Here is a 13,104-nt window from a genome sequence, read left to right as displayed (position 1 = left end):
GGCAGCATTGGCTAGAACGGCAGTGGGAGGAGCTAGGCAGCCCAATAGCAGGTGGAAGGGGGCGGAGCAAACCACAAGAAGGCGACATCTCGGGATTTCACTGACGGTTTCTGTGCTTACGTTGTCCTCAGAAAGACAAAGGAGTGTGTTTACTTCCTTCACATCAAGGCCGGACATAGGCAGGGGCACCGGGGGGCCAATGGCCCCCTAAATGCAGTGGATGTCCCCCCCAAATGTAATGAAAAATCCACAATTACCTAAATAAATAAAAATGGCAACAAATAAATAAATCCACACAAAAAACAAACAGAAATAAAATTAAAATTAATGGAAAAAAAATTGTGGGGATGAACAGATGGATGGATGGAAGGATGGATGGATGGATGGATGGATGGATGGATGGATGGATGGATGGATGGATAAAGAAAGAAAGAAAGATTTGATTTTTACAAAACTTTAAAAAATCACATTAAAATAAAGACACACTAAAAAGAAAAATAAGACCTAAAAGGTACCCCATTTCAAAGACAGAAAGAAATGCAGCCTCAACAGAGCACAAACCAATGACCTGCTTGTGCCTGTCCCAAGCCCGGTAAATGCAGTGAATAGTGTTTTAAAGAGCATCCACATAAAACTTACAAGACCTATCGAATAGAACAAAGAAGATGCCTGAGTCCCCTTCAGCGACAGACTCAGACACCCACAGTGTTGCAATGATTGTCATCACAGGTCATTCATTTCCCCCGCCATCCAACTGCACAACCTCTCTTGATCAGAATCAGAATCACAAGTACTTTATTGATCCCACACGTGGGAAATTTGTGTGTTACCATAGCAGTAAACAAAAGAGGAAAATATAAAAATATAAAAACAATAATATAAAATAAGAAAAATGTAGCAGAAATGTAAACAAATAAGGCGTTATAGTTTGAAGACTATTAACAAACAGGTAACAATGTGCAAAACGTGCAAAAATATGCAGAAGTCATCTGTTACACTGTGAGTTATTGTAGAGTTGAATTGTGTTGGGTAAGGATGATTTCCTGTATCGGGCAGTTTGGAGAAGAGTTGTCTGAGCCTCCTAGAGAAGGAGCTCCGCTGTTTGTCCTGAGCAGGATGGAGAGGATGCTCTGGGTTGTCCTTGATGGAAAAGTTCTTGTTCAGTGACCTCCTCTCCATCACTGCTTCAAATGTTTCCAGTTTGCAGCCAATGACAGAACCCGCCTTTCAGATCAGCTTGTTCAGTCTGTTGGCGCCACTGACTGCAATGCTGCTTCCCCAGCAGACCTGGGGCCTGTTTCAGAAAGGAGGTTAAGTGTAAACTCTGAGTGGGTTAACCCTGAAATCAGGGAAACCCTGGGTTTTCCGTTTCAGAATGGGAGGTTTGTTAAACCAGAGAAAGCAGAGTAAGTCAAACCCGTTTCTGAAAGAGAGGTAACTTATACTCTGAGTCAGTGTCCATGGTTACTTACGCTGTGAACCTAACCTGGTCGGGAGCAGGTTTTATTCTCTAAACTCAAGGTTTCTGCCGGTCCCCTCCCCTTTTTAAAGACGAAGCGGTATTTTTCGCTTTAACCTTCATTGCCCACATTTCCGTCACACAGAGACAAGTGACAAGAATGGCTTGTCCTTTTTTGGAGGACCCAATAGACGAGGAGGCTGCATTAATTCGTAGAGAATTACATATACGTTGTGCGAGGATTTTGAGACCTAGACTCGATTTTTTGTCATTTCCCCATATGTTTTTGTTTGAGCGTTACCGTTTTTCGTTGCAGTCAATTACATATATACAATGAAAACAACATTAGATATGTATTGCTATGTAGATGTTTCATATGTCAAATATTGTCAACAAAGCCTACATCCATGACATGCTCACATTTGACCTGATTGAATTATGTTTTTATACTTCATTTTTAGCTGCTGCCATGTTCTTTTAATTCCTGCAGGATTGCATCTACATGAAAATGAAATCAGGGACATTGAATTAGATTAATGTAACAATTACTTTTTGGAAACACAGTTTGCTAGTAGTACTGCTTACTTTCTTAATCCCATATAAACCTATACCACTTGATCAATACAAGGGTAGACATAAGCTCACTTTTAAAAACACAATTGCATGTATTAATATTAAACTGACCAACGTTTGCAAGAGGGGAAGGTTAACAAAAAAGTCCTCTAAACATTACCGACGTTAAATGCATTTTTCCCCCAGATTGGTTCTGTACACTATGCAGCATTTCATGCAATTACACCAGGAATAACACTTCAAAAGTACACCTAAATAACGCCATTTTTTATTTCACACCGTACGCTATTTAAAAAGTTATTACAGCCAATATTTTATAACAATGATTTAAATGCAAACTTACGCATTAACTTGAGCAGCTATGTTTTCCCACGCTAACTGTCTCTGTTTTGCAGATGCAGCGGTGTTGCTTTTCTTCCGGAATATGTGCTCATATTCACTGTAACTCTGCAGCAGCACGTCAAGTTCAGCTGGCGAAAAATATGCAGACCTCTTTTTTTCACGGTTGCCATGGTGACTCGTGATATGTGCGCTCCATTGATAATGGCTTCTTATAGTCGCGGTGCTCACGCTCACCTCCGAATCAGTCCACTCAGAGTTGATTGACCCAACCGATCAGCTTCTCTGAAACAGAAAACTCAGAGTTGTTAATCTCTCGATTGACCAACTCAGAGTTCAAGTTTAACCTCAGAGTTGGTTGAACCTCCTTTCTGAAACAGGCCCCTGGTCACCAAAACTTGTGCAAAATGCACACACATTTGAGCAATTATTTACTTTTTTGTTAGTTTGATCTGATAATTAGTACGGTTTTCAATGCATTTTAGGGGCTCAAAGGGATTTGACACCCCGAACTCTTAGCACATTCAGCCCCCTCTCCTCCCACACACACTAAATCTTCACATTCTTATTACTAAATTTTTAATACTAAACACAAATCAAAGTCTATGTTTGCTAGTTGTTGGAGGTTTTTCTTTTATATTTGGTCAGACTGTTTACAGTGTGAACTGTTTCCTGTTAAGAAGAAAAAGAAAATGTGTTCACTCATGCAGATTTTCATGCTACAAAGGGCATTGTGTGATGAACACCCGATTATTCTACCCAACTAGTTTTCTAGTGTTACAGGTTAGTCCATGTGCCTGAAAAGGGTGCGGAAATTCACAGACAAAGGACAAGTGTTGAGAATGACAGCTTTCCATTACAGCCAACCAACTTTAAATCTATTAGTTTAAAAAATCTCAAGAACTATTTTAAATGCTTGTTGCAGTGTGTGTGGGGGGGGGTCTGTCACCGTAGATCAGCATGTTGTGTTGCAGCAGTGAGAAGTTTGCTGGGGTCGGGGTTCCCGTTAAACACAGTCATCTTTGGGTTTTATTCTGCAAGGTGGGGTTGCTATGGAGACCAGCTTCCAGCTTGGCCAAGATGGCTGCAGCAGTGTCTCAGTGGCCTCACAGCCAGAAATGATGTCTGAAATCCTTAAAAAACTTGTTTGGTAAATTTTATTCAATAGAGGCCTTAATGTATTTTAGTTTTTCAGACATTTGTAAAACACACTGTTATTTTGGTTATCTAATCTTTATTGTATCGACTTACATGTATCTTATATCAGGTCACCACAGGTGGAGTCTAGAATATAACAATACAGTTTTTAAGCATAAAAGGACAATTTAACAAGACCATTATCACTTAAATAAGAATTCAAGCCGTAGATGGTTTCAATATGCAAATTATATAATTATTGGAATAAATGTAACAAACCATCTTTTGAAAATTTTTGAATAATAGTTCTGGAATAAGTCAAGTTCCTTTGTATCAGAAACATTGTATGTCCTGCTTTATATGCCATAAAACAAATCATCTCACATGGAGCAGACATGATTACTGAAGCAAACACATTCACCAAAACATTTTTTTTTCTCTTTTAAACACACAAAAACAGAAACTTTTTAGGTTACCAACAAGCGTAGACTTCCTTTTTTTTAATCATTGCAGTAAATAAAATCCTTAAGCACACATTTCATAAATATACTATTTATAAAAGGATAGTTGAAAGGTTTTAAATTGCAAATCTAAATATGAGTTCATTTTTACGGTTTTAAAGTACACTAAAGTTTGGCTCCTTCATAAAGAAGGAGTAAACTAATTACTTCAAAAATTAAAATAAAAAACAAACAACAACCTAAACTACAGTGATCTGGTATGATCCAAGACATCGGTGACCAGTTGCCCCTGGTGCATCCAGCAGTACTTTGAGTTTTTACTATAATATCATCAGCCCCTAACTGTTGGTCATGGTTTAAGGCATTAAAATAGCTTTGAAGTCATTCTGAGATCAGCACCCTTCACTTTTCCACAGACTGTCATGGTTCAGCTCGTATAGAGAGAGTCTTTGTATCCTTAACATTTTTTAAAACAAACCAATGGCTACATTCAGCAAGATTCTGAGAGTGTCCAGACATTTCTGCAATACCACAGTGCACTCGAGACAACAAGAGAAACCAGAAAGTTATCATAATTCATCTGACAAGTTACAGAAAAGAAATAGTAAAGCAAAAAGAAAAAACAAATAAGTTTCCATTTTTTCCCCAACGAAACTCTTCTGACCTACATTCTCAACACATCCAAGCACTTCCTCTGTTCATTCTGCAGGGCTGCACTCACTGTGAGCATTATTTTAAACTAAACTGCTCATCTTTCTATTGAAATCAGCAGCAAACAAACTGTCAGGATTTCAAAACGCCCCGTTTTCAACTTACAGAGAAATACCCCCATTAGTGGACCAACGTATACATGACTTTTCTAACACAAACTTTCCTATGTCCTCAACTGAAAGCCTCTTCTTACATTTCTTTCTTCAAACAAGTTATAAAATAAAATAAACACATAGGATCATTTCCACAACCTATACAAAACTGATTCATCCATTCATCTCATTTCTAGACCTGAATGATCCTTTGCAGTGAGACTAAACCTCACATGGGGAAGTAGGATAGACTTTGTCAATAGGTAATTTTCAGAACACCAATGTTTAATGAACTTTAAATTAAAATTGCAGTTTTTGAAATAAAAGTCTTTTCTAAACCTAAACCCCAGAATCAACACTTTTATGAATAGTTTCTTTGTTGTACTGCATTTTGCTTAAATCTCCGAGGCGTTTGAGAAAACTGAAAAAAACTCCAGACGTCTCATTCTTGAACCAGTCGTTCCTTTGTGGAACACTTTCATTCTTCACCTGCAGGTGGCTCTCTATACTCTCTGTGCAGCTCTGACTTTGCTGCACACCCTCTGACTCATAGGATGAAGAATCATTTGTCTCCTCTGTTGAAAGAGAATTATTGTCTTCAAAACCAGATTGTCTTGGATTATCATTATTGTCAGTAAAGTTAAACACTGGGAGTGTGTGTCCAACACTTTCTCCTGGTGGTGTTTGTCTTTCTAGTGCCAAATGGTTTGGACTTTTAACTGAAGTCTGAGTTTGCAGATTATTCTCTTCCTTTGTATTTTTAGAGGTGTTGGTAGGGAGAGTATGTCGGCGACTCAGGTTGCGTTTTGAGGGAGACACTGCACCCAGCAAAAACTGCACCAGCTCCTCATTGGTGGGATCTCCAGGATACCTTTGCGTTTCCTCGTCAAAGGTCAGATGGCGGCGTAAGGTGGATTTTTCCTTCGGCTTTTCAAGACAGAGGTCCTCGGATGAGACGCCATTCTGAAAATTCCAAACCTTTTTAGACGCTTCCCGTAACTTTTGTGCCTCTTCCTCACTGTTGTCTTGCAGATCATTGTCCTCATTGGGTGTGGTTGAGGAAGACCTAGCTGAGGAGGTGATGCTGGGGGCTCTTTGGTGTGGCAAGTCCTCAGAATCCTCTTCTTCATAAGAACGTTGACCTTTGACCTTAGTGTCACTCAGATGTCTACGCTCTTCCTTTTGTGAGAAACTCCCAGTCAGGTCGACTGCAGAGTTCCACTCTTTAGTGCACATTCCTTTAACTCTATAAGTGTCTCTTTGGTTATGACTTTCAGAGGGCAGCTCTGTCAGAGACGAGATCTCTGATATGCTCCCGTTGATTGGGCTTCCGTTAGCCGGCGAGAACTTTCCAGATTTCCTTCCAGGGATGCGGTCTGTGAGTAAATTCTGCAGTACGTACTCTAAAGCAATTCCTTTCATTTCCTTGTCTCTGCTGGAGCAGGTAGCTGTCGATCTGCGCTTGGCTGGGTTCTGCAATCGGTCTCTGTGCTTCTGTTTCATCTCTGTCATCTCTCTGGCCTTGTTTTCCTGCAAATTCCATCATAAGTAAATCAAAATAAGATAACCACATTTGTTATTTTTCACTCAGCAAAGGGACATGTCAGCATTTGGCTTACCTGCATGGCTTTCATGAACTTCTCACAGAAAGAGTGAAAAATGGAGCAGCACTCGTCCAGTTTGAACTTGTTGGAGTCTTCACAGAAGTACTCGGCTACAGTATCGCTAACTGACTGCAACTGATCAAGGTTCATCTCGACGTCTTCCAAGCAGACCTCGGCTTCCTGCATCCCAACCAATACATGGCAAAATGAATTTCCCATCAAATTCTATGACAAGATCTCCGATGAAAAGCCCTTCTCACCTTCAGAAAGTTCTCCATCTGTGTCTTCAGGTCTTCCTCTTTCTCGCTGTCTGCTTTGGCGTCTTGTATTTTCTTCACCAATCTTTCAAACTCAGCTTCCACGTCACTATTATTTATTCTAAAAAAAAGTTTAAAAAAAACGTGTGAATGGGTTCTTTACCGTGGCCCTAAAGCGCAAAACACGCTGACAGATAACTCAACGCTAATACAGATTAAATATCCCAATTTAAAATAGCAAAACAAATAATAAAACAAACAGTTTAACATTTTTAAAGTCCAGAAAAATCAAATGAAATGAAATCGAAACGTCTTGGAAAACAAAAGTCATTTCCAGAAACCAAAATGAATTGTTAAAAACAAAACACAATAAGAAACTGGCAAACATTCCATTCCACTGGGAATGCTTTTGCAATTGATCAAAAGATGATTGGAGTAGGACTTTGAAATATGTTTTTGTATGTCTAATTATGGTGGACTGGTTCAAACCAACTGGAATCTGGGGGTAACATCTGGCAAATGAGTTTAGCCAGTTTTTGGACTAAACGCTGTTCATTTATACTCAATTTATGTTCGTCATCAAGTTCTGCTGAAATCTGGTTATGGTGGTCTTTAGACAAACATTTTTGAGCAAGGAGACACAGAAAAGGACACAGAGGAGGAAATTTGGGAAGCGGAGTCTTTTTAACAGACAGTTAACAGTTTTCTCGTATTAAGAGTGGAAACTATGCGGAAGTGTTGGTTTTTCGTACCTTGCAGCACTTTCAATGTGCTTCAGTTGTTTAGGGAAATGCAGAAGGGCTTCATCTGCTTTCTGCGCTTGCTGTTGACAACATTAAGATCTACATGAGAAACATAACAAGAGGACAAGCCAATTCTACAAAGCTGTCACACAAATTCAAGGGATGCGTACCATCACAACATAATGCATGAGATTCATTCCAGGTTTGTTTGCTTTTGTATCAGCCAGCTTTAGCAGAGACGACATCCGGAAACCAATGGCACTGCCCGCATAGCCGCCCTGTGATCAAAGAAAAATGTCAAGATCAAAGATGCCCAAGAACAAAGCAAAGTCATCCAACACCTGATCCACTCACAGCATTCATGTAATTCCCAGTCTTCAACACCAAGCGAATGACAGAATGGAGATTTTCACACTCTAACAGCTCTAAAAGAAGACATACGACAAAATCAAAAAAATCCTAGTAAACAGTTTAGTAGATCGTACATTTAGGAAAAACAAACCTCTCCCTGCAGCTGTCAGAGTCCCAAGAAATTCTTTAAGCTCATCCACAAGAGGAAAAAATTCCTCCTTTAGTACCAAGCAGTTCAGACGCTCTTCATAACTAAAAACATAAATAATATAATATGTTTAGAAATCGTAATGTAAATTCAAATGTTTTCTTCCTTAATGCACTTCGGGTTTTATACCTTGGGGTTTTGACCATCATCAACATAAAAAGATCAGCTTCAGAGAGAGCAGATGGGTCGCCTTTAAATTTCAGCAGTTCCTTCACCTAAATCCACAAATGAAGCCAGTTTATAAAATTAACATTTGAAAGAGTAAACTGTGTTTTTTTGTCCTTTGTGTATCAACATACCTCCCCATCATCTGGCAGCAGCTTGCACAATTCCCGCAGCTTTCCAAAACCAAAACTGTGACCATTCCCTGATTTGATGTCATAGATCATGTCTCTTATAGGCCTGAGAAAAGCAGGAAAAGCATAAAAAATTACAGATAAATAGTTACTTTATATCACATTTTTTTTACATTGTTTAACTGAGGTTTGGACATTTTATGTCAGGTAAAACTACTTTTTTTAAAGACTCACGTATATAAAAATTGTGTTTTTGGTGTTCTTGTGGCAATTTTCTGATGATGAAGGACATATAAAAACAAAACAAAGCTCAAAATTGCATTTCTGAGTATTTATTTATTCAAAGTGTTGTGACTCAGGGGCAGGCGCTAAAATGCTGTTTGAAAAATAGCTTATTTGTAAAGTAGAAAATATGCTGGGGGGGGCACAAGCTTCCTGCTCTACTCCATTTTCTTATGCATCCACTTGTAGACGACTAGATCTACGACTGTCTTTGCTTTTGTTGTCCGAGCTGTACGGCTGGATAGCTCCAAAATTGCTCACCATTTTTGTTTGCACTGCTAATGTTGGTTGGGGGGTTGTGCGGGACTGTAAACTAGTGGAAGAGTATGTAAACAGAGAGCTCTCGACAACGGTGAAGGAAGGGGGGGGGGGGGGGGCTTGCTCCACCGAGCCTGCCAACAACTCAGAGGAAAATTCCTAATGAACTACTGCCACCCTGCAGAAACTATGTCCAAAAAAAAATCCCACAGATTTTCCGATTTTGGCTAAAAACGGAATAATTACGATCAAAAGACCAATTAGATTGCTGTGAAAATAGCTCGAAAGATCATCAAAGTGGATATAGGAAAAAGCACAGTTGGGAGCATATGTCTCCAAGCTTCTCAAATTACCTAAAAAATATGCATTAATTTCTATTTCTAGTCAAACAAAAGATCACAAGAAATAATATATCTATTTAAGATTTTGCTGTTCTTGCCACGTTTTATTACATGGATATTTTGCTGATATTTTGATAAGGACTTTCCTGAAGATCCTGTTGGATCTGTTGTGTTTGTGTCTTACAATGCCTCTGTTATTGAGGTAAATCTCAAGGGGAGGTCACCTGTTGGGGGCGTTGAACCGACCTGGGCAAACAAGCCTGTCTGGGCATGTGTGGCTTTTTGAGGAGGTTGCTGAAAAATCTATCTGCCTCATCTTGTGCTCTTTTTGTGCGTCAGGGAGATTACTTTGTAAAAAAAAAAAAAAAAAACTGAGGGGTACGGCATCTGACTCACCGCTTGAACTGCTTCAGAAATATTCCTATGTTCATGCTCCTCTTGGAGCTGAGGATGGAGACCTGCAAACGGACAAATGTGATCAGCCCATCAGCAGTCTAGATAACTTCACCTTTGGCTCAAACAGCTTTTTTTAGAGTCACACATATCTATCTCAGAGTTCCACAAGAGCGACTTGATTCCAAAGGTTAAGGTTTGCGTCAGCTGATTGTATTGAACAGTCTGGTCAAAGTTACTATTTTGTATTAGTGATACATTATTTTGTGTTGCTTTTAAAAATGGTACATTGGTTTTTAATATATTTTAACACAGTTTGTTTTTTTCCAATTGTTGTTCTAAGGTCTTTTAAGTAAATGTCTACTCTATACAACAGCTGTAAAGACAGAGCACCAAAACCCTACTGCACAGGGCTTTGTTCCAGGAAAACACAACAATTCCTTCCTTTGGCAAACATATTTGGAGACCAGTGAAACTCCACCCCTGTGCTGTTTTAACATCAATACCGTTTGAAAACTAATACTAAAGGTCATTTTAATAATTAAGTTGTTTTTAGAAAAGCCATTTCCTGTTTTCTAAAAAAGTAACACAATTTATTAAAAGGGTACTATAATTTGTAGCGTTTTAATACAGCTTTCTATTGATCTGAAATCCATAATTTCAGAGACAAAAAAATCAATAGAGGTCAAAAGAAAGAGTCAACATATTTCAAAGTTGCACTGCATCGACCAAAAGCCTTACAGTCAGTTGACATCATCACATGTACTTGGTAAAAGCGGGACATGTCGTTTCGTTGTACTCACCATTTCTGTTCCTGAGCCAGAAACTGGAAGGCCCCTCAAACTTTGACGGTTCAGGGCCCTGGGATGTTGTTGGCCCTGGTTGTGACTAAACAACTCCTCCATGTGCGCCGTGTCCAGCTCATATTCTCCATCGTCTTTGTCTGCTGTCCAGATGTTGTGCTTTCCGATCACGCTGTGTTTGGGAAGGGTTTCCCAGTTGAAATTACGCATCCGAGAGCGCCGGCGATCCCCCTTACCGAAAAGGCCAGGGCCATGGTAGGACAGAGGTGGTGGCGGAGGTGGTGGTGGAAGGACTGGTGGCGGTGGTGGGGGTAGAGGAACTGGAGGGCCTCTTGGATGCATCTTTTAGAAGGACGATTTTAGTATATTGAAGAAACCCTCATCATTTCTGTCTTCCTAAAAAAGACAAATATAATTGTTTTTCTGAATAATTCTGTTGCCCTAAGCTTTTCCAATCAGTTAGAACAGGCATGTCCAAAGTCCGGCCCGCCGGCCAAATTTCCCCCAGCCCACAGGCTCCTTTCATAAAATAAATAATATGCAGTCCCCAGCACGTTCCCCAAAACTGTGTATGATTTCTTGGTTGTGGCTGGCTAAATAACATTCTAACCCCATTAAACATGTTTCAATACTGTTTTGTGAAACTTGTGTGGCGCTTTCTAGCTAATTTCTAAAAAATCAGCAGTAAATAAAGAAGAAAAGTTGACAGTGAGAGCCACCGCTTCCAGGACAGGAGGAAATTGTCTTTTTTTTGTGAAATATAAAACAACTGTTTCTGCCTCATATGCCAAGAGACTGTGGCCGTTATAATGGAGTTGAATATCAAGAGGGACTACCAGACAAGAAAAGCTATCTGCTGCAAGCTAACTGGGAATGAATGGTGCAAAAGAATTGACAATAATATTGGTAGAAAAGGTATCTGTATTTGTTTTCAATGCAAAGAAATGTTCATGACCCCTGAAGACATGGTTTCCACATGCATGGACATCACATATTGTGTTTTTTTACATTATTAGGGCCATGTGACGACAGAATAAAGGCATATCAAACAAGAGCTTAGGTCCTAAAAGGTTACAAAGTTCATTTGCATTTAATGTTATCAAAAATGCAGGCCGAATGGTTGGCCCTCAAATATTTTCATCACAACAAATCTGGCCCTATTTGCAAAACGTTAAAGTCAGGACAATTAAACTGATCGAAACAATGAGAACAGTATCGGGACGCACATTCAAAAAAATGACCAGTTTTACCACAATAAGAAATATTTTAGTATTATTCAAAATGTGTAAAATTATGAATAAGGGTTATTGAAACTCAAAAAAATAGCTAAGTAAAAAAAGTTACACAAAAGTACCTTTTATTTAAAGTTCACTTGGACAAAAGTGGTTCATGTCTTATCCATTTCAGTCCTCATAAGCATGTGACATTGTATCAATAAGTGCGCTTATTGAACAATTTTTGTTTTTCTTTGCATATAAATTTGTCAACAACTTTTTTTATTGTGTAATATCTATAATCACCAATAACACTGGAGTGTTGAGAAATAAAAAATAAATAGAGATGAAAACTTACTCTCATTCGAAGTCATAAGCAGCTTAGTGCAGTGTTTTCTTCTCTCCTGGTAAATCCAAAGGAAAAGGTGTGACATCAACCTTGCCATGGCAAACAGTGAGTGTGGAAATCACCTGTGGCTTTGACGACACACCCGGGTAATTCTCCTATTTCCATGGTTGGCCGCTCCTTTTCCAGCAGGAAGAAGTCAGGAATTTATGAGTGTGTTTTGGGTGGTTGGTGTCCCGGCATGTTAGTGGAGCCTGGATGTGCTCCGCTCTCTGTCTAGTGCTCACAGGCTGTGTAGGCAGTCACATTCTGATAGATAAATGTCCTGTCAGGGAAACGCCCATTGATTTTTTTTTTTTAAAGTTAACTTTAAGATTTAACTCTAAGTTCTATTACAGTGTAATTATTTTATAATTTAGCAGGTGAGCTGCAGTTTACTCGTAGAAGTTAATTTATCAATTATTCAATATGAAAAACAGCCTTAAGAATGATCTAATATGTTTGCTAGGAACCAAATGTGAAAGGACAAGAAGGAATGTGTGATAAAAGCACCCAAAGTCCAGCATGAGTCCACATAACAGAACCGACCAATAACAGGCAATTACAACACTAGTGTTAATTCCAATGACGGTAAGAAGTTTAAAAGATGTACTGAAGTGATTTTCAAAATAAAATAAAACACTTGTAAAATTTACAAGGCACGTGCCATGGTTTTTAAAATAACATGGCAAAAATGTTTGAACAAAAAATAACTACCAGTATCTGGAAATTTATAAATTCACTTAATTGCATTTATATTTATGCAATATATTGTGATATTAATGCATATTTTAGTGCTATTTATTATCTGCCTTCTTTTTTTTATATTGTTTTTTTCAGCTATAAAAAAAAATCAATTTTCACGTTATGGGATCAATTCAATATCTAAGTTTTTAAATTATAAATTATAAAATAACAGCTTTTATTAATGGGAAAAAATATGACAAATGAAATTTATAAGTGATCAGGAAAAAGGAAAAAAGTAGCCCACATGACTGTTTTCTTTTATTTAGACATTTGTGATCTGTTTAACAAAATCCTCACGTGTTTGCAGGTAAATCTGAAGTCTTTTTATTTGATATATTTTATGTTTCTTCATTTTTTAATGATATAAATAATGTTTAAGTGTAAAAAGAAATAATCAGTAATTAGGAGTTTTTGGTTTTGGTTTGTTTTTACCCATTTTTGGTTCATGCA

The 13,104-nt window shown here is 38.4% G+C and overlaps 1 protein-coding gene across 1 annotated transcript; it reads right to left on the bottom strand.

The window, feature by feature from the left end:
* Nucleotides 1-3,588: 3,588 nt before the first annotated feature.
* LOC101175337 (FH2 domain-containing protein 1) lies at nt 3,589-12,239 on the bottom strand. The gene is made up of 13 exons (XM_011482338.3): nt 11,994-12,239; nt 11,881-11,926; nt 10,309-10,704; nt 9,509-9,570; nt 8,235-8,337; nt 8,065-8,150; nt 7,879-7,979; nt 7,731-7,801; nt 7,547-7,654; nt 7,386-7,456; nt 6,637-6,754; nt 6,392-6,556; nt 3,589-6,302 (listed from the first exon to the last, which is right to left on the bottom strand). The coding sequence occupies exons 3-13, from the start codon at nt 10,648-10,650 to the stop codon at nt 5,112-5,114; spliced, it is 2,418 nt and encodes an 805-aa protein (XP_011480640.1). The 5' UTR covers nt 10,651-10,704; nt 11,881-11,926; nt 11,994-12,239; the 3' UTR covers nt 3,589-5,111.
* Between the last annotated feature and the right edge of the window lie 865 nt (nt 12,240-13,104).

This window comes from Oryzias latipes, chromosome 13 (assembly GCF_002234675.1).
Source record: "Oryzias latipes chromosome 13, ASM223467v1".
Classification (NCBI taxonomy): Eukaryota; Metazoa; Chordata; class Actinopteri; order Beloniformes; family Adrianichthyidae; genus Oryzias; species Oryzias latipes.
Note: the sequence above shows the minus strand (reverse complement) of the source record. Positions and strands in the feature narration are given on the sequence as shown.